Source organism: Aythya fuligula, chromosome 2 (assembly GCF_009819795.1).
Source record: "Aythya fuligula isolate bAytFul2 chromosome 2, bAytFul2.pri, whole genome shotgun sequence".
Lineage (NCBI taxonomy): Eukaryota > Metazoa > Chordata > Aves > Anseriformes > Anatidae > Aythya > Aythya fuligula.
This window is the reverse complement of record NC_045560.1, coordinates 5,588,401-5,607,584: the sequence shown is the minus strand read 5'-3', so window position 1 is coordinate 5,607,584 and position 19,184 is coordinate 5,588,401. Positions and strand designations below refer to the sequence as shown.

The 19,184-nt window shown below is 50.1% G+C and overlaps 1 protein-coding gene across 1 annotated transcript; it reads left to right on the top strand.

Annotated features, from left to right (window-relative positions):
- Positions 1-3,716: 3,716 nt before the first annotated feature.
- On the top strand, positions 3,717-18,515 carry LOC116486844 (solute carrier family 22 member 13-like). Its single transcript, XM_032183340.1, has 12 exons — positions 3,717-4,088; positions 5,485-5,588; positions 6,157-6,225; positions 13,637-13,722; positions 14,219-14,387; positions 14,677-14,797; positions 15,279-15,373; positions 15,853-16,067; positions 16,551-16,659; positions 17,146-17,356; positions 17,902-17,945; positions 18,446-18,515. The coding sequence occupies exons 1-12, from the start codon at positions 3,717-3,719 to the stop codon at positions 18,513-18,515; spliced, it is 1,665 nt and encodes a 554-aa protein (XP_032039231.1).
- Positions 18,516-19,184: the final 669 nt, after the last annotated feature.

Sequence of the window (19,184 nt, the reverse complement as noted above, 5' to 3'; positions counted from 1 at the left end):
GAAGGCTCACCAAACAAACACCTCTCTGTGCAGGAAGGGAGTTTTCCTCCACTGTACACAGTCACCAGCCATGCTTCTGAAAACCCTAATCAGGGTCTCTTTGATCCCTTTCGTGTTGATTCAGACCAAATTGGCCAGGGTGTTCCTGCAGAAATGGACGGGAGAAGAAAAATATCAGGGGCTGAAGAAGCTCATGAAAGTCTCTGCTCTACAGACCCAGATACATTCAGTGATGACCCTTCAAACCAGGAGTTCTTTATATAGTTGGAAAAAGAAAAAAAAGAAAAGGAGACAAAAAAAAAAAAAAAAAAAAAAAAAAAAAGAAAAGAAAAAAAAAAGAGAGAGAGAGAGAAAGAAAATTAGTTTCTGAAGTTAGCTGATATGGGACAAAATCTGATTCATGAAATCATCTTAGAAATCCCCACTGCTCTGGCACTAGGTGAATTCAGTTGTGCATAGGCTGATTTATTAGCGGCTTAAAGAGTTAAATTTAAGATCTCTCTATCCTGGTCATAGTGGATCGGCGCTCAGGTCCCAAAAAAAGAACACCACAAAGATTGGCTTCACCATGAGGAACCTCCAAGGACAGATTAACCTCTCCAGTGGGAGCAGCACCCCATTCCCTGCACTTGGAGGGGGAATCCTTGACCCCAAGTGCACAAGCAAAATGCAATGAGCAAAGGCAGAGCTGATGGGGGCACACTAAAAATTCAGCTCCAAATTTGGTTTAGGTGTCTGCGACAGTAATATTTCAACATAAATCAAATGCCCAAGCCCGCTCAGAATTAAAGGAGAGTCAGTAAGTACTGGCAATGCAGTCCAGGGAGTGATTCAGCCCGTGATAAGCAACTGCATTCAGAAAGCTAACAGCTCTCTGAACTCCACTGAGCTTATTGATTGATCTCAACTAATTACAGTACAACCTTAGATATCTATTTATCATAAAGACAGCAATATTTAGACATCTAGAGCTGATTACATGGCTTGTCTATGCTTAACCATAGATATCTTGCTCCCCTCATTATATTTTTCCTTATTTAGACTGGAAAATTGCTTCACATGGGAGGTTACTGTCATTATCCTCTTTTTATAACAATAAGCAAAGATAAGTGAAATGACCTTGCCAAGGTCACCCGGTCAGAAGGGCAGAGCAAGACAAGGCATCTGGGTCTCCTGAAGTCCTGCTGTCCCTGTGTGGTCTCACACTGACCCTCCCTGGCTGCCTTTTGCTGCCATAACACAGGTGCTACAGAGGTTAACAATTACACGGATGATAACAAGTTCACCTTGAACATCAGAGAGACAAAACACGAACAAGCCTTACAAAAAGGTTCATGGAGCACATCGCTTTGACCGTGTTAATTGGCTGTCTGTTATAAAAAGGATAAAGATGTTAAAACAATTAATAAATACACATATCATCTCTGCCACATCGGTGCTGAAATGTACGCTGGCTCTGTCAGATCTGCTGGAGGAATAAAACTGCTTAATGACCGCATCTGGTGCAAAGTCGGTGTGCTTTGCAGGGACATCAATGTGTGTCAAAGAAAAAGAGGGGTGGCCCATAAAGCTACATGACCCATTAGGTGCTAAATTGGTGCTAAATTGGTCTCATCTTGGGGTGGGACAAGTGCCTCGGGACAAAGGTGCTGGCATCCCACAGTCCTGGTCAAGCTGTATTTAGATATGGAGAAATGAGACTTAAAGGCTTGAAGGGATTAAGCACAGCATAATTGATGTCCAAATGGGCTTCCAGCCACAGTCACTGCTGACATCCCGAGCTCTGCTGAGGCTGCAAGCATGTCTGAGTCACCCCCCCACAAATTTTTGTGGTCAAAACCTGACCTCTTTGCCACAGGAGATGCTGGTGGCTGAGGAGTGAGAAGGAAGACCATGTAGGCTGGTCATGCACCACTGAGAAAGGCACCTACCCCCATGTGTAGCAGGATGGGGTTGAAATGCCTCTACACGGCAGATCTCCCCAGCAAAGTCACCCCACAACAAGGATTTGGAGTAAAAGGAAACCTCTGGAAGTTATTTAGCCAGCCTCCTGCCCACAATATGTCTCTGAACAACAGCAACTCCTGTCGTCCAAGGATGTGGGTCCAAAGCTCAGTGGCATGTTTAGCCATGTGGTGTGTGTGTATGCACGAACTAATTGCTCCTCTCTCCCCTTGCTCCCATTAGCTTAGGGGGTGATGTTTTAAGGTCAAGTCTTCCATAAGTACACCAGTGCTGTACCTACTCCACACAGACCTGGACTTGTCTGATCCTTCTGTAGCTATTCTGGAGGCTCAGATGCACTCCTTGAGCTGGGGGGTGATGGACAAAGGGTTTGAGAGGAGATATTAGTGAGCAAGTCGGTGTCCTAATCACTTTGGTGAAAGCAGCCAGGAGACCTCTGACAAATCACACACCGCATTGCAAACACTGAGGACAATCTGGGTTTCCAGTTCCCAGGAATAAAGATGCAAAGCACTCAGAGAGGCTGCCCAGGAAATAGCTCAGACGTGCAGCAGAAACCAGGTCAATCTCCTTTGCAAGTGACATCAGAACCTCAGGCAAAACCAGGCCAATGTCTTTTCTTATCCCCAAACCCTGTGTGCTCTGTGTGTGTGTGACAAGTCTGATATGTTTTTCTTAAGGGTACTCTCCCAGTCAAATCTATTTTAGGATTCTCTTCAAGACATTGTAGTTTAGATTCAGTTTTATGACTGACCAGGGCTTCTACCTGGGGCAAATGAAAATCGACAGCTTGGGACACAGCTCTCAAGATCATGTCTCCTTGATGATCAACCACATTTCCTTGTCCAAAGGAGAAGCCACCAGGGTGGGCTATCCACCCATTAAGCCATTAATGAGAGCAGCACATGTGAATGAGAAGCTGCAAGCCCCCTGTCTGCCCTGGCATATGGAGCAAGAGCAACCTTCCTTGTCTGAAAGGGGATGTGCATGGGGGAGAGGAGGGAGCACAGCCAGCAGATGTGGCCCCAGAGAAGACAAGAAACAAACCAGCACAGTGGGTCCACCTGGAAATTGTGCAGCAAGTATTTCCTAGATGGGAAGTCCATCCTGAACTTTACCATGCCACATCAGTCCTAGGCGTTCAGCTCAGATCAAGCCATTGTGTCCCGCTGGGGAAGTAGTCCCTGCAAATACAGACACTTGATTTGGGGTAATTCAGCATGGGGAGTAGCAGGGCAAGGGTGGGTTTGGCTGTAAGAAAAGGCATGGCAGAGGAGCATTGGCTCTGAGCATGGCAGGGGCAGAGCAGGAACGTGGCCCCAGGCCCCCAAACCCTCCTGCTTCCCTTTCAGCTGCACAGGACCAGCCCCAAAACCCACACTGAAAGCCCTTCTGTGCATTCACACCTCACAGTTTGGAAAAAAATCACTCTGCAGCACAGCTGCCTTCAGGAGGTGTGGGGAGATACTGGGATAAGACAAGCTGTCCCCCTTCTGACCCCAAGAGTGACAGTGCTCTGGCACCTTTGTTCTGGCTGCAGGAACAGGGAGGGAATGGCTGGTGGCAAAGTGCATCCCACAGGACTCCGATATATCTCATCTTAATGGGGGAACGTGCTGATTCAGGTGCTCATGAGAAGTGCTCATTTTATCACAAATGATTAGGGGTTTAGTGCTCAAAGAGTTTAAACATTAATGTTTTGCTATTTAAGCAAGGCGTTCTGGCGCAGCCCGGACATAGAGGTACACACCATGGCCGAGTTTGGGGATTTTATAAGCGCTCTGGGGGAGTTCGGGCTGTATCAGAAATGGCTCGTGCTGTTGCTCTCCCTCCCGCTGCTTCTTAACCCTTTCCAAATGATTGGCCAAGTGTTCATAGTTGTGGACGTGCCTCACTACTGCAACACCAGCTGGATCCGCGCCGTCGGCCCCAACCTGACCGAGGAGGAGCAGCTGAACCTCACCCTGCCCCGCGGCGCGGACGGGGCGTACGAGCAGTGCTCCATGTACTCGCCCGTCGACTGGGACCTGGGCTCCATCGTGGCGTACGGCCTGAACGCCACGGAGAAGTGCAGCAGTGGCTGGGTGTACCCCTCAGCACAGCAGCCCTCCCTGCTCACCGAGGTCTGTAAATGCCTTCGGACGCCCCAGGGACGTGCAGGGGAAGGGATGGACTTTGGGGAAGGCCGAGGCAGAGGCGGGGTGGGGCTGAGCCCAGCGCGTGCTCTGCCCACCGCACAGCCCCTTGCCAGCACCCGAGGCACTCACGGTACCTGGCCGGGGGGTGCCTCTCTGCACCTCTCTTCCACTCTCTCCCCACATTCCTCCCTCATTTCTCCTTCCCTCTTTCCTCCGTTCCAGCTCCAACTTTCTCCTGGGTACCCTCCTGTGGGCTAAAACCAGATGAGGGAGCCCAGCCTCTGGCTTTTCCTTGTCTCCCCTGGAGCCCTGTGTCCATTTCACATCCAGTTTCTCTGGAGGCCCCTCAGCAGCTGCTGCATCCCTTCCCTCTCCTGCTCCAGGCATCCTTTCCCAGCAAAAATGCTGCTCTCCTGTGTGGTGGTTTCACTCGGGTGAGCAACAGAGCTCCACCACAGCCGCTCTCTCATTCCTCTTCCTCATAGCAAAAGGGGGAAAAAAAAGCGATGCAAAGGGCTCAAGGTTTGAGATCAGGAAAGGGAGATCGTTCAGCAATTATTGTGACAGGCAAAACAGACCCAGAGTAGGGAGACAGTAGGATTTATTGCCTATTACTAAAAAGCTAGAAAAGTGAGAAAACAAAGGAAAGAGGCCAAAAGCACCTTCCCCCCATCCACGCTCTGGGACCCATGGCTGCAGGGGGACAGCCTGCTCCACCAGGGGCCTCTCCACAGGCCGCAGGGGAACTTCTCCAGTGCCTGGAGCACCTCCTGCCCTCCTGCTTCTCTCACCTTGGGGGCTGCAGGGCTGGGTCTCAATCCTCTCTCTCCCAGCTGCTGTTGTGCAGTAGTTGTTTTTTTTTTGTTTGTTTGTTTGATTGATTGATTGATTGATTTTCCATTTCTTAAATCTGCTCTCACAGAGGCACAAACAATACCACTTACTGACTCAGCTCTGGCCAGCTTTGAGGCCCTTTGCTAACATGAAGCAGTTTCTGGATTCTTCTCCCAGAAGCCACCCCAATAGCCCCCCACTATCCAAACTTTGCCATATAAACCCCCTACACCATCTCCTCCTCCTGCCTGCAGCCTGTCCCACCCTGCCCGGCCTTTGCAGCCAGGTGCTGGGACCCCTCTCCAAGACCCCGCTTCCCCCAACACTTCCCAACCAGGAGGCTCCCTTGGGCTGCCTGGCCTTGCTGCTCTCCTGCAGGTTCTGCTGCTTGAGGCCATCGCTGAGTGCCCAGGGGTCTGTCCCACCTCCCGCTTGTGCAGCTCACACACACGCTGAAGATTTGTGTCCTCAGGAGTGGGATCTGTGATCCCAGGGACTACGGCGAGAGCCTGTCAGCAGCAAAAGCAGCTGTGTTTCCCTCCTCCAGTTCGACCTCGTGTGTGACAGGAAGGACCTGACGGACATCTCACAGTCTGTCTACATGCTGGGGCTGTTCCTGGGAGCCATGATCTTTGGGCCACTCAGTGACAGGTGAGGAGACACAGACACCTATCTAGAGTTGTTGCCTGGCACCTTCAAACAACACAGCAGAGGCTTCAGGATGCCCATGCACTGGTCACAAAACACCTTCTTCACAGAACTCTATCCCCATTCCTCAACAAGAGAGGTAATAGGAGAAGGAGGCAGATACAACCTTAGGGGTCCTTCAGAAGTCTCATGTCCAGCCCCAGTTCTTGTCTCAGCTACCCAAGGTTGTCTCTAGGGATCCTAGAACATGGAATGGAGAAGGGCACAGTATGCACACAGGGCATTTCGCAGGTGAAGCTGTATTACAGCCTGTGTAAGTCTGGTCCTCAATGCTGTCAGCAGAGGTAGCATGGGAGCCCTTCAAGGGCATGTTACTTTAACCTTTACTGGTATCACATCTGGCCAGAAGTGGCGATGCTGCTTTTGCTGTCTTTTCCTCCCTGGGTCAAGGAGCTCTATTCACACAGGAGTCAAACCCCTGGTGTGAATGGTTCCCAAATCACTGTGTATCCCTCTGGATTCCCATGGGGTCTCTCCAGATACCAACAGTAACTTCCCTATTCCTCCACAGGATCGGCCGCCGGCCAGTCCTTCTGATCTCCATCTTCATCCAGAGCTTGTTCGGTTTGGGAATTGCCTTTGTGCCTGTCGTGGTTTAACCCGGCTGGCAGCTAAACACCACGCAGCCGTTCGCTCACCCTCCCCCCTCCCTCTCTGGGACGGGGGAGAGAAATGGAAAGTGAAGCCCGTGAGTTGAGATAAAGACAGTTTAATAAGACAGGAAAATAATAATAATAATAATAATAATGATGATACAATGGTGATAATACGAAAGTAATAATAGTATGTACAAACAAGTGATGCACAATGCAATTGCTCACCACCCGCTGACCGATGCCCAGCCTAACCCCGAGCAGTCCGGCCCCCTCCCCCCGGCTAGCCACCCCTATATATTGTTTAGCATGACGTCAGATGGTATGGAATACCCCTTTGGCTAGTTTGGGTCACCTGTCCTGGGTCTGTCCCCTCCCAGCTCTTACTGCACCCCCCAGCCTGCCCGTTGGCAGGACAGAGCAAAGGCTGAGATGTCCTTGGCTTAGTATAAGCACTGCTCTGCAACAATTAAAGCATCGGGGTGTTATCAGCACTCTTCTCATTCTAAGCCAAAACACAGCATTCCACCAGCTACTAGGAAGAAAATTAATTCTGTGCTAACTGAAACCAGGACATCTATCCACCCCTTATTCCATACCATTTATGTCATGCTCAGGTTACACTCTTTTCCATACATTCTAATTAGTCACCTATAGTAATCATGGTAGTGATAATATACAGTATAATATACTATTTAACATGGTGCAATTCAGTTCATGGGCTATTCTCACCCAGTATTAAATCTCCTTGAGGTACACACCGGACCTCTCCGTTCTTTTGCATTACCCACCAAGTATATCCAGGTCCCTGAGCGAAAACAATTCCACGAATAGGTTTGCCTTTTCCTGAGGCAGGAGTAGCCCAGACTGTTTTACCCAGCATATTTTTTACATGCACTACAGGAACTTTATCCCCATCTACAGTACGTAACAGGTTTGATTGGGCAGGTCCAGCTCGGTTGGTAGATCCCCTAGTATTGACTAACCAGGTGGCCTTTGCCAAATGCGTATCCCAGTTTTTGAACGTCCCAGCGCCCATTGCTTTCAAGGTAGTCTTTAACAGGCCATTGTATCGTTCAACTTTCCCGGAGGCTGGTGCATGATAGGGGATGTGATACACCCATTCAATACCATGTTCTTTGGCCCAAGTGTCTATAAGGTTGTTTCGGAAGTGAGTCCCATTGTCTGATTCTATTCTTTCTGGGGTGCCATGTCGCCATAGGACTTGCTTTTCAAGGCCCAGGATGGTGTTCCGGGCGGTAGCATGAGGCACAGGATATGTTTCCAGCCATCCGGTGGTTGCTTCCACCATTGTAAGTACGTGGCGCTTGCCATTGCGAGTTTGAGGGAGTGTGATGTAATCAATCTGCCAGGCCTCTCCATATTTATATTTCAGCCATCGTCCTCCATACCAAAGAGGCTTTGACCGTTTGGCTTGCTTGATTGCAGCACATGTTTCACAGTCATGAATAACCTGTGCTATAGCGTCCATGGTCAAATCCACCCCTCGATCACGAGCCCATCTGTATGTTGCATCTCTACCTTGATGGCCTGAGGTGTCATGGGCCCATCGGGCTATAAATAATTCACCTTTATGCTGCCAATCCAGGTCCACCTGAGCTACTTCAATCTTAGCAGCCTGATCCACCTGCTGGTTGTTTTGATGTTCTTCAGTAGCCCGATTCTTGGGCACATGAGCATCTACGTGGCGTACTTTCACAGCCAGGTTCTCTACCCGAGCAGCAATATCTTGCCACAATGCAGCAGCCCAGATAGGTTTGCCCCTACGCTGCCAGTTGTTTTGCTTCCATTGCTGTAACCATCCCCACAGGGCATTTGCTACCATCCATGAATCGGTGTAGAGATAGAGAACTGGCCATTTTTCTCGTTCAGCAATGTCTAAAGCCAGCTGAATGGCTTTCACTTCTGCAAACTGACTCGATTCACCTTCTCCCTCAGCAGCTTCTGCAACTCGTCGCGTAGGACTCCATACAGCAGCCTTCCATCTCCGATGCTTCCCCACAATACGACAGGACCCATCAGTGAACAGGGCATATTTCTTTTCATTCTCTGGCAACTGGTTGTACAGTGGGGCTTCTTCAGCACGACCCACCTCCTCCTCTGATGATATCCCAAAGTATTTGCCTTCTGGCCAGTCCATGATCACTTCCAATATTCCTGGGCGACTGGGGTTTCCTATTCGAGCCCGCTGAGTAATCAGTGCAACCCACTTGCTCCATGTAGCATCAGTTGCATGATGCGTAGAGGGGACCCTTCCCTTGAACATCCAGCCTAGTACCGGTAATCGGGGTGCTAGGAGGAGCTGCGCTTCAGTACCGACCACCTCCGAAGCAGATCGAACTCCTTCATATGCTGCCAATATCTCCTTTTCAGTTGGAGTATAGCGGGCCTCAGATCCTCTGTATCCCCGACTCCAAAACCCCAGAGGCCGACCTCGAGTTTCCCCAGGTTCTTTCTGCCAGAGGCTCCAGGTGGGGCCGTTCTCCCCGGCTGCAGTATAGAGCACATTCTTTACATCTGGTCCTGTTCGAACTGGCCCAAGGGCTACTGCATGGACTATTTCCTGCTTGATTTGTTCAAAGGCTTGTCGTTGTTCAGGGCCCCATTCAAACTCATTCTTCTTACGAGTTACTTGGTAGAGTGGGTTTACAATCAGACTGTAATTTGGGATGTGCATTCTCCAAAACCCCACAACACCTAGGAAAGTCTGTGTTTCTTTTTTGTTAGTTGGTGGAGACATAGCTGTTATTTTGTTGATCACATCCATTGGGATTTGACGACGTCCATCTTGCCATTTTATTCCTAAAAACTGGATCTCCCGTGCAGGTCCTTTGACTTTATTTTGTTTTATGGCAAAACCGGCTTTCAGAAGGATTTGGACTATTTTCTTCCCTTTCTCGAAAACTTCCTCTGCTGTGTCACCCCACACAATAATGTCATCGATGTACTGCAGGTGTTCAGGAGCTTCCCCCTGCTCTAGTGCAGACTGGATCAGCCCATGGCAAATGGTAGGGCTGTGTTTCCACCCCTGGGGCAGCCTATTCCAGGTATATTGGACTCCCCTCCAAGTGAAGGCAAATTGTGGCCTGCACTCTGCTGCTAGAGGGATGGAGAAAAATGCATTAGCGATATCAATTGTGGCGTACCACTTGGCTGCCTTCGATTCAAGTTCATACTGAAGTTCCAGCATGTCCGGCACTGCAGCACTCAGTGGTGGCGTGACTTCGTTCAGGCCGCGATAGTCCACTGTTAGTCTCCACTCGCCATTAGACTTTCGCACTGGCCATATGGGACTATTGAAAGGTGAATGAGTCTTGCTGATCACTCCTTGGCTCTCCAATTGACGAATTAGCTTATGGATGGGAATCAGGGAGTCTCGGTTGGTGCGATATTGCCGCCGGTGCACAGTTGTGGTAGCAATTGGCACTTGCTGTTCTTCGACCCTCAGCAACCCCACAACAGAGGGGTCCTCTGAGAGACCAGGCAAGGTAGATAATTGTTTAATGCCCTCTGTCTCTAAGGCAGCAATACCAAAAGCCCACCGGAACCCTTTTGGGTCCTTGCAGTATCCTCTTCTAAGATAGTCTATGCCAAGGATACATGGAGCATCCGGACCAGTCACAATGCGGTGCTTTTCCCACTCATTCCCAGTCAGACTCACTTCAGCCTCCAATACAGTCAACTGCTGAGATCCCCCTGTCACTCCACAAATATAGATGGGCTCTGGTCCTTTATAGCTCGATGGCATTATAGTACATTGTGCACCGGTGTCTACTAAAGCCTTATACTTCTGTGCGCGTGATGTGCCAGGCCATCGAATCCACACAGTCCAATAAACTCGATTGTCCCTTTCCTCCCCCTGGCTGGAGGCAGGGCCCCCCTAATCCTGGTCAGAATCTTCCTCATTTCTGTGTTTGAAGGACTGTCTGCTGGAAGTTGGAGCAGCAAACTTTTCGGAGAATCCCTTTTTCCTGATTGTTTTCTTTTGCAACTCACGTACCCGTGCCTCTAGGGTCGCGGTAGATTTTCCATCCCACTTTCTCATGTCCTCTCCATGGTCTCGTAAGTAAAACCACAGGGTGGCACGGGGTGAGTACCCACCATATCGTCTTCCTTGTGTGGGTGAACGCCTACCCCTGACAGCTGAGACACTGCTTTGTACAGGTGCGAAGGAGAATAATCTCTCTTCAAGTTGGTGAACCTTTTCAGAAAGTTTCTCCCAAGTGTTCTCCTTTGGTCGGTGGGCACTGGTTGGTTCAGGTGGGGAGGACAATAGATTCTCTTCAAGTTGGTGAACCTTTTCAGAAAGTTTCTCCACAGCTGAGACGCAGGCCTGTAAGGAAGAGGAGAGACTTTCTTCGTACTGCCGGAGTTGTTTAGCCGCTTCACCCACTGTGGGTTCCTCATCCTCTTTCCAGGCCATTATTGCCAATGAGCTGGCATATGATGATGGTGCACTCCGTACAAACTTCCGCCACATGGGTCGTGTACACTTGACTTCATCTGGATCTGTGGATGTTTGTTTGAGGTCTGGATCCTCATAAATCACTTCCCGTACGGCTAATTCCCTCAGGTACTGGATTCCCTTCTCCATAGTGGTCCACTTGCCTGGTAGACATAAAATATCTTCCTTGAAGGGATACCTTTCCCTCACAGCTGAGAGGAGACGCCTCCAGAGGCTGGTGGGTCGTGCTCCATCTGCAATTGCTTTGTCAATGCCGGCGTCTCGAGCAAGGGATCCCAGCCGCTTGGCTTCCCTGCCGTCTAATTCCACACAATTGGCTCCAGAGTCCCAGCACCGGAGCAGCCAGGTGACAAGCTGCTCACCTATACAGCGACCAAAATCTTTTCGCACATCTCGTAGCTCGCGCTCGTTTAGGCTTCGGGTAGTTACTGTTGCTCTTTCGGCATCCTCATCTTCCTCCTCCTGAATCCTTGACGGCCCAGCGTCGTCATCATCTTCGTCATCTCTATACTTAGTTTTGGCAGAAGCCTTACCTGGATTGGCAGAAGACTCTCTGCGTTCTAAACGACTTGAATTTCTATACCATATTTTCACCTTCTCTACAGGGGCAGCTTGCACTGCTACTGCTCGTTTCTCTGACTTTGTTACAGGGTCTGCCACAGGGGTTGGAATGCCCTCTGCAGGGTCAACTTGCACTGCTACAGCTCGTTTCTCTGACACGGCCACAGGAGCTGGAGCGGCTACAGGAGCTGGAGCAGTTGCAGGAACCGGAGCTGTAGCGGCTACAGGAGCTGGAGTTGGAGCTGGAGCAGTTGCAGGAGCTGGGACTGGAGCAGCAGTAGGAGCTGGAGCTGGAGCGGCTTCAGGAGCTGGAGCTGGAGCGACTTCAGGAGCTGGGACTGGAGCAGCTGCAGGAACTGGGACTGGAGTAGCGGCCGGAGCTGGAACTGGAGCGACTGCAGGAACTGGGACTGGAGCAGCTGCAGGAGCTGGAGCTGGAGCGGCTTCAGGAGCTGGAGCTGGAGCAGCTTCAGGAGCTGGGACTGGAGCAGTTGCAGGAACTGGGACTGGAGTAGCGGCCGGAGCTGGAACTGGAGCGACTGCAGGAACTGGGACTGGGGCGGCTTCAGGAGCTGGGACTGGGGCGGCTTCAGGAACTGGGACTGGAGCGGCTGCAGGAGCTGGGACTGGGGCGGCTTCAGGAACTGGGACTGGAGCGGCTGCAGGAGCTGGGACTGGAGCGGCTGCAGGAGCTGGGACTGGAGTGGCTGCAGGAGCTGGGACTGGAGCATCTGCAGAAGCTGGGACTGGAGCATCTGCAGAAGCTGGGACTGGAGCGGCTGCAGAGTCCACCGTAGGGGTCACAGTGGCCGTTGGATCTGTCACGGGACTTGGAGTGGCCGCAGGGTCTGTCACTAAGTTGATAGCAGTATCCATGGCAGCTCGATAGGCGTAAGCCAGGCCCCAGCATGTTACAATGATTTGTGTTACTTTGGAACTTCCCGAATCGCGACACCTTTTATTCAAGCATTCTGCCAGTTTTTGAGGATTTTGCACTTGTTCAGGGGTGAATTTCCAAAACACTGGGGGTGCCAACTGGTCTAGATGCCTGCCCATATCCTCCCATACTCCCTGCCACCCACAACTATACTGCCTCCGGGCAGATCTCCGGATGAGCTTCCTAAGTAGTTGTTTAACTTTAAGCAGAACCTGAAGTGCATTCAGGAGGCAGAACAACAGGACTATGCTGGTCTGAGTATCCCAAGGATATTCAATATCTTGGAGAGCTATTGTAATAAACTCGGAGGATAAGAGGGTGGTGAAGGAGGAAGGGAGAGTGATCAAGGAGGGTACAGGGGTGGTGAAGGAGAAAGGGAGAGTGATCAAGTAAGAAAAATTATCTTCCCCTTTCCCCTCCACAGATTGACTCCCTAATGAAAAAAGGCAACAGATACAATTGCTAATAGTTTCCAAAATACAGTTTCCAAAGTATAGAATCGAAGATGTTACTGAGTACAAATACCAGGTTAGAGTCATGGCCAGATATTTCATCATCTCATAAGCCACTGATACAACACACAGTACCATAATGGTCTGAAACCAGGGCCCGGAGAGGATAAACAACATGACAGAGAGCACATACGGAAAATAACGTGCTATAATACTCAATTTGGAAAACAGGCGCAGCACAGTTGAGATTAAAGCAATCAGCATTATGACAAGTGACTATTAAGCAGGTCTAATACTTATACCAATTTTAGTTTAACACACTCTGGTCAGATCTGCCGTTATCTCAACCTTTCGTGCCCCACGTTGGGCGCCAAAAAGACTGTCGTGGTTTAACCCGGCTGGCAGCTAAACACCACGCAGCCGTTCGCTCACCCTCCCCCCTCCCTCTCTGGGACGGGGGAGAGAAATGGAAAGTGAAGCCCGTGAGTTGAGATAAAGACAGTTTAATAAGACAGGAAAATAATAATAATAATAATAATAATGATGATACAATGGTGATAATACGAAAGTAATAATAGTATGTACAAACAAGTGATGCACAATGCAATTGCTCACCACCCGCTGACCGATGCCCAGCCTAACCCCGAGCAGTCCGGCCCCCTCCCCCCGGCTAGCCACCCCTATATATTGTTTAGCATGACGTCAGATGGTATGGAATACCCCTTTGGCTAGTTTGGGTCACCTGTCCTGGGTCTGTCCCCTCCCAGCTCTTACTGCACCCCCCAGCCTGCCCGTTGGCAGGACAGAGCAAAGGCTGAGATGTCCTTGGCTTAGTATAAGCACTGCTCTGCAACAATTAAAGCATCGGGGTGTTATCAGCACTCTTCTCATTCTAAGCCAAAACACAGCATTCCACCAGCTACTAGGAAGAAAATTAATTCTGTGCTAACTGAAACCAGGACAGTGCCCCATTTCTATGTATACATGGCCTTAAGATGTGTCGTGGCAACTGCTGTGTCTGGAATTCTGATTACTGCCTTGGCCTTAGGTGAGTAGGATGCCCTTGCCCTGATGCAGACCAATGTGGCCTCTCAAGATATGATAGAAAAAGACATAAAAGATAGTCCTGCATGCTTTGGAAAAAAAAAAAAAAAAAAAAAAAAAAAAAAAAAAAAAAAAAGAACTCTCAAATGAAGGCTTAATAATAGCCCTGTTCCTCCTCTCTCAGGGTGACAGCTCAGGGAAGACAACCAAGATAACATGGGAGGATGATAGATGTAGGGAGAGCAGGAACAGGGGGGGCTCCCCTCGCAGGGACAGGACAGCCAATCCAGAAGATGCTGTCAGCACACGAAAAGGGGTATGAAGAACTGTCAACTGTGTCCCTACTGTGTGAGAACATTTCAAACATGTCTCTGAAAATGGAGGTCTGACTGAAAGTGTCTTCTCCTCAGCTCCTGGAGAGTTCTTCTCCAGGAGAAACAAACTGCTTGAATAAGGGGAAATCACTCACGATGACCCTCAAACTCTGTTCTTCTTTTCAGCTACGGAATGGGTTGGGGTCTCCTATCGACCACATGCAGTGCTTATTACTCACTGCTGTTCTGCCATCGGACAAATGATTCTGGCTGGCTTGAGCTATGGCATTCGTAACTGGAGGTTGCTGGAAATTGCAGGATCTGCTCCTATGTTTGCCCTTTTCTTCTACATCTGGTAAGAGGCAGGTGGGCAGTATGCTCCTTGCAGGCATGACAGGTGCCGCAAGGGTTTCTGCAGAGCTCAGCACATCTCCCTGGGCCACTGGGCCTCGGAGAGCTGTAGCTGCTTTGCTTCAGGTCCTCAGATGTGGCCTAAACATAGCCCTGGGAAGCCTGATAGGAGGAGGCATTTGGACTCCCATCACACATCGTGCCCATTACTTGCTGGGCCTGGTTGCAGGGAGATGGGCTCCGAGGAAAGTCAGCAGGTCACAGGGCATCTTCTGCTTCCATCTCCTCGGCAGGGTGCTACCAGAATCAGCTCGGTGGCTGGTGACAAAAGGTAAAATAGAAGAAGCTAAGAAAGTCCTTCAGAAGGCAGCATCCATCAACAAGCGCACCATCCCCCCAGATCTCCTTGAGCAGGTACCAAAACCAGTGTGGGGAGCTGCTCGTCCTCAGAGACCTGCCTCTGAGTGTGGCTTTGTAGCACTCCTTGGAGCTGGGCTCACTTGGTAAACATCTTTCCATGAATGCTGGGATCATTTAGGGATGGGCTTTTCTTCAGCGAGGGCTTCAGAAATATGGAGGATGATCATGAGGTCCCTGCTCTGTGGTTTTCCATGCCTAAATGCCCAAAGGCAGGGAAGTTACCACCCTTCCCATCCCAAGGACCCTGCACAGACAAAGTGTTCATCCTGAGGAACCTCCCAGTCTCCAAATTATTGCACGACACAGCCACACCATAGGCAGGGGAGCCAAGCCCCACTGGGCTGCCGCCCCTCCCACAGCAGCTTTGCATCACAAGCCTGTCCTGCTGAGCTTATCCTTTGTCTTCAGCTGGAAAAAGAGCTAGCCACAGGTTTCCTTTGTCTGCTCTGACTCTCTGGCTTTCTCAATTTTGAAGCTGAAGTGTGAGAAACAGACCAAGCCTGGAAGTATTCTGGATCTCCTTCGGAAGAAGCACCTCCAGAAGGTGACTTTAATCATGTCGTGTGCCTGGTAAGACATTGCCTGGTTCCCTCTTTCCTAGCTCCTGGGTGAAGAAAAAAAGGTCTTGAAGGTTATTCATAACTGTAAATTAACCCCATTATTTTTTTTCATGTCCATTTGTGTTTGCCATTTTTCTTTCTCCTGGCACTGGACCAGATCCATCTTGTCTGGGTTTGGGGAGAAGCTGATTATTCCAGATGCTGTGGGGTTTGTAATTCCACTTTCATGACAGACCCTGAGTTTTGGAGTAGTTTTGTGTCCCCACAGAAATTCTGGCTGCAGAATAAATATTGCTGAGCGTATCAGTGTCTATACTGTTTTACCTCATTCAACTATGTTCTGCAAAATTGTCACAAGTGGTGACTAGAAGCAAAACAGAGGTTCCTGGGAATTTAAATAAGCGTTTTGTGCTCTAACTAGCCTAATTTTTGAAGAAAAGATCCATAGAAAATCCATCTGATTGCATGTTTCGTTCCATTGCATTTCAGGTTTGTGGACAGCCTAGTCTACTATGGTCTGAGCCTTAGTGTGACAAATTTTGGTCTTGACATCTATCTCACACAACTTGCCTTTGGGGCAGTGGAGTTACCAGCTCGCATTTCCTGCATTTTCCTGCTACAGTGGTTTGGGAGGAAAAAAAGTCAGGCTGTTCTGCTGCTGCTGGCTGGTGTGATGTGCCTCCTCATCGCTGGCATCCCTGAAGGTGAACAACCTCTTCCCAAGTCAAAAGAGAATCCAACCCCTATCTATCCTGGTTTAGAACCTATTCCGCCTTATCTGTTTCTACCTACACACTGCCTAGAGCCAGTATCTTTGCACCTGCTGCTATGGTGGTGATGCAAGCAAGGCTGAAAGAAAGAGCAGGTTTGCAAGATGCTTTCCAGCTCATAGATAAGATATTTTCAAGTGAGCACTTCCCGATGACCTACAGTAGCTCAGTGACTCACTCTAGTCACAGATTTAGAAAACGTTCAAGGCCTGGGAACAAATCTATGTTCTTGTTGCCAGTTGTCCAAAGGTTATTTTTCCAAACATGATATCTGGGAGTGGTATCCAGTAGCTTAGCTGGCAGATTTCCTTGCAAAGTTCATTAGAAAGGGCTGTCTCAAAAAAAAAAACGTCCAACTGCAGAGCCTCTGCCTGAACCTTGTCCATGGAAGCCACAGCAACTCTCTCTTCCTCTCAGACCAGGCCGTGGCGATCACTGTCCTGGCCATCATCGGCAAGTTTGCCGCCTCAGCCTCCTTCTCCTGCTCCTACGTCTACTCCGCAGAGCTCTTCCCCACCGTCGTCAGGTGAGGTTTCGCCAGGCTTTATGGCTTCCCTCCCACAGGGCTAGCCTCCTGACGGGAGCACAGGTTGTGGCACTCCACCACGCATGGTGGTGCTGGCAATGGTGGCACAAGAACCCTGCCGTGCCCATAGACACGCTTGTTCCCTGGGCAGGGGCAAGAAGAGGTGGCACAACATGGCCGCCATGGCTGCCCTATACACCTGTGGCCTGTCCCCTCAGCAGGGCAGTGCTGACGTGGCTGAGGAGAGCAGCACGGATGCGTGCAGCTCTCCTGTGTGGGCACCTAAACCCATGGCAAGCCCTCATGGAGGGAAGAAAAGGGGACGTGGCACTCCACCATGGTGGTGGTAATGCCGGTGGCAGGGCAGGGTGGAGGCACCATGCCATGGCCACCAGCTCTGCCCCTTGCGCTCCCCCTGTGGTGTCGCGCTGCTCCCCCGGGGCACCGAGCCCAGCCCACAGCTCCCAGCGCCCCTCGCTCCTGCAGGCAAAGCGGCGTGGGGCTGTGCTCGATGGCGGCGCGGGTGGCGGGGATCATCGCCCCGCTGATCCGCCTCCTGGAGCAGTACCACCGGGCCGTCCCCATGGCCGTCTTCGGCAGTGCCCCCGTGCTGGGGGGGCTGCTCTGCTTCCTGCTGCCCGAGACCCGCGGCGCCGAGCTGGTGGATGACACGAGGGGTGGCTGCCCCACGGCACAGGTGAGCCCCCGCGCTGCCTCCTCTTGCTCACGGGGGACAGGGGGACCACAGAAGGGCCCGTGGGCATTGCATGGGCCGCGTGTGGGGACATCTTTATGGGTTTACATTGATGGAAGAGCAGGGAATGGGGTGCCCCATTGCCGACGGAGAGGAGGGAAAGGGGTGGTAGTGATCTGCCCCATAACACATCCCAGAAGGGTATCTCAGTCTCATGGTGGTCACTGCTGCCCTCCTGTCCATGAAATGAAAATACCCCAGGAGTGGAGAGCACTTCCCTTGGCTCCCCCATCCTCCAGGAAAGGGCTGATGCCTTGTAGCTGTGCTCTCCAGCCTTCAGCAGCTCGTAGCTTCGAGCTCCCTGTTCCCCACCAGGCTGGGTGGAATTGCAGCCTGGTACTTTTTAGGTATCCATGGGTGCTCAGAGAGTGGGTGATGTGTGGGAAGCCACGTTGTTGAAGGCTGCACGTCTTTTGGCTAACTTCTGAAGGCTGCCATCAAGTCATAATCCATGTTTCTTTGCTTTTTAACTCTTTTCTGTGTCACAGAGACGTGTTTCTGACAACACAGGTGTGGTACCCCCCCAAGAGAGGTAAATATCTGGAGGTCTGAATTTAAAGATTTAAAAAAAATGTAAATTTAAGGCCATACTTGAATTATTCAGAAATCAGGATGGATACAATATAATGCCTTCCTTTCTCCTTTCCTGTCTCTATTAGCAGTTTGGAGACTTGTTCGAAGACAGACACTGAAGAGCATGGTGCAGACTCAGAGCATGCAGTCTGAAGATGCTTGGAGAGCAAGTGATGAATGGACAGGCACATTCTAAAGGTCTACTCTGATGGAGTCTTTTTTATAGCAGAACAACGAGGCGCTGCTGTCTGGACTCTGGTCTTGCAGCTGATCAACAACCCATCTGTATTCATTGTCAGAGGGAGAGGAGATCTGTGGCACTCTGCGTGTGGAAAAGATGCACTTGGAACTGTTCTCCAGACCCGGCCTGTTATGCCCGGCTGTGCGAGTCCTCCCCGACGTGTTTCCCAGTCCTTTGCAAACTGGTACCCGTGGAACCATCCCTGTCGTGTTTTACAGCAATAAGGAACTGCCAGTAGAGTGGTATTACTGGGCAAGCGAGCACCGGACTGTGTCCCTCCTGCACTAATCGCTTGGGTCGTCAGCCTTGGCGGCGGCCCGAGCCTCACCGTTTGATCAGGATGTCACTGAAACCCTGTCACACACGTATTTAGGTTGTATTTCTATGTGGTGTTGAATTTGAATTTCTACATGAATAATATAAATTATACTTTGCGTTTGATAAGAGACACTTGTAATGCAATATGTGAATAATAAATGGTGTTGATTTTTTTTTTCCTACTGTTTCACAGTTGGCCTTTGTAACTGCTATTGGCTCTGGAGTGTTTTCTACACAGAAATTAGAAGCCTGTAATTTAACACACAGATGGAAATGTGTTTGGTTTCCATCAGCCACAAACAATGCAGAAGCAGAGTGTTAAAGCACTCTGGGTAACGACTGGGTTCAATCAGGACTTATTTTTATTTCCAAGTTTTCTGATGAACAATCTTTGTTTAAATATTTTTTCCTCTATGAGCAGCTGCAGAAGCTTCCTGAATTGTGTGGTGCACGCTGTGTTTCAATTTCAGTTAAACTGAGTGGACATCTGGACATTTTACCCCAGTCATTGTCAGCCTTTACTGGTAACCCCAGTTGGCTGTTGCCAGCTCTACCACAATTTAGTGTCATCTAATGTCATGCAGAGGCAAGAGAAGGGTGGCCTCCTCTTCTGCTCTGCATAGTTACAGTCAGAGAGTG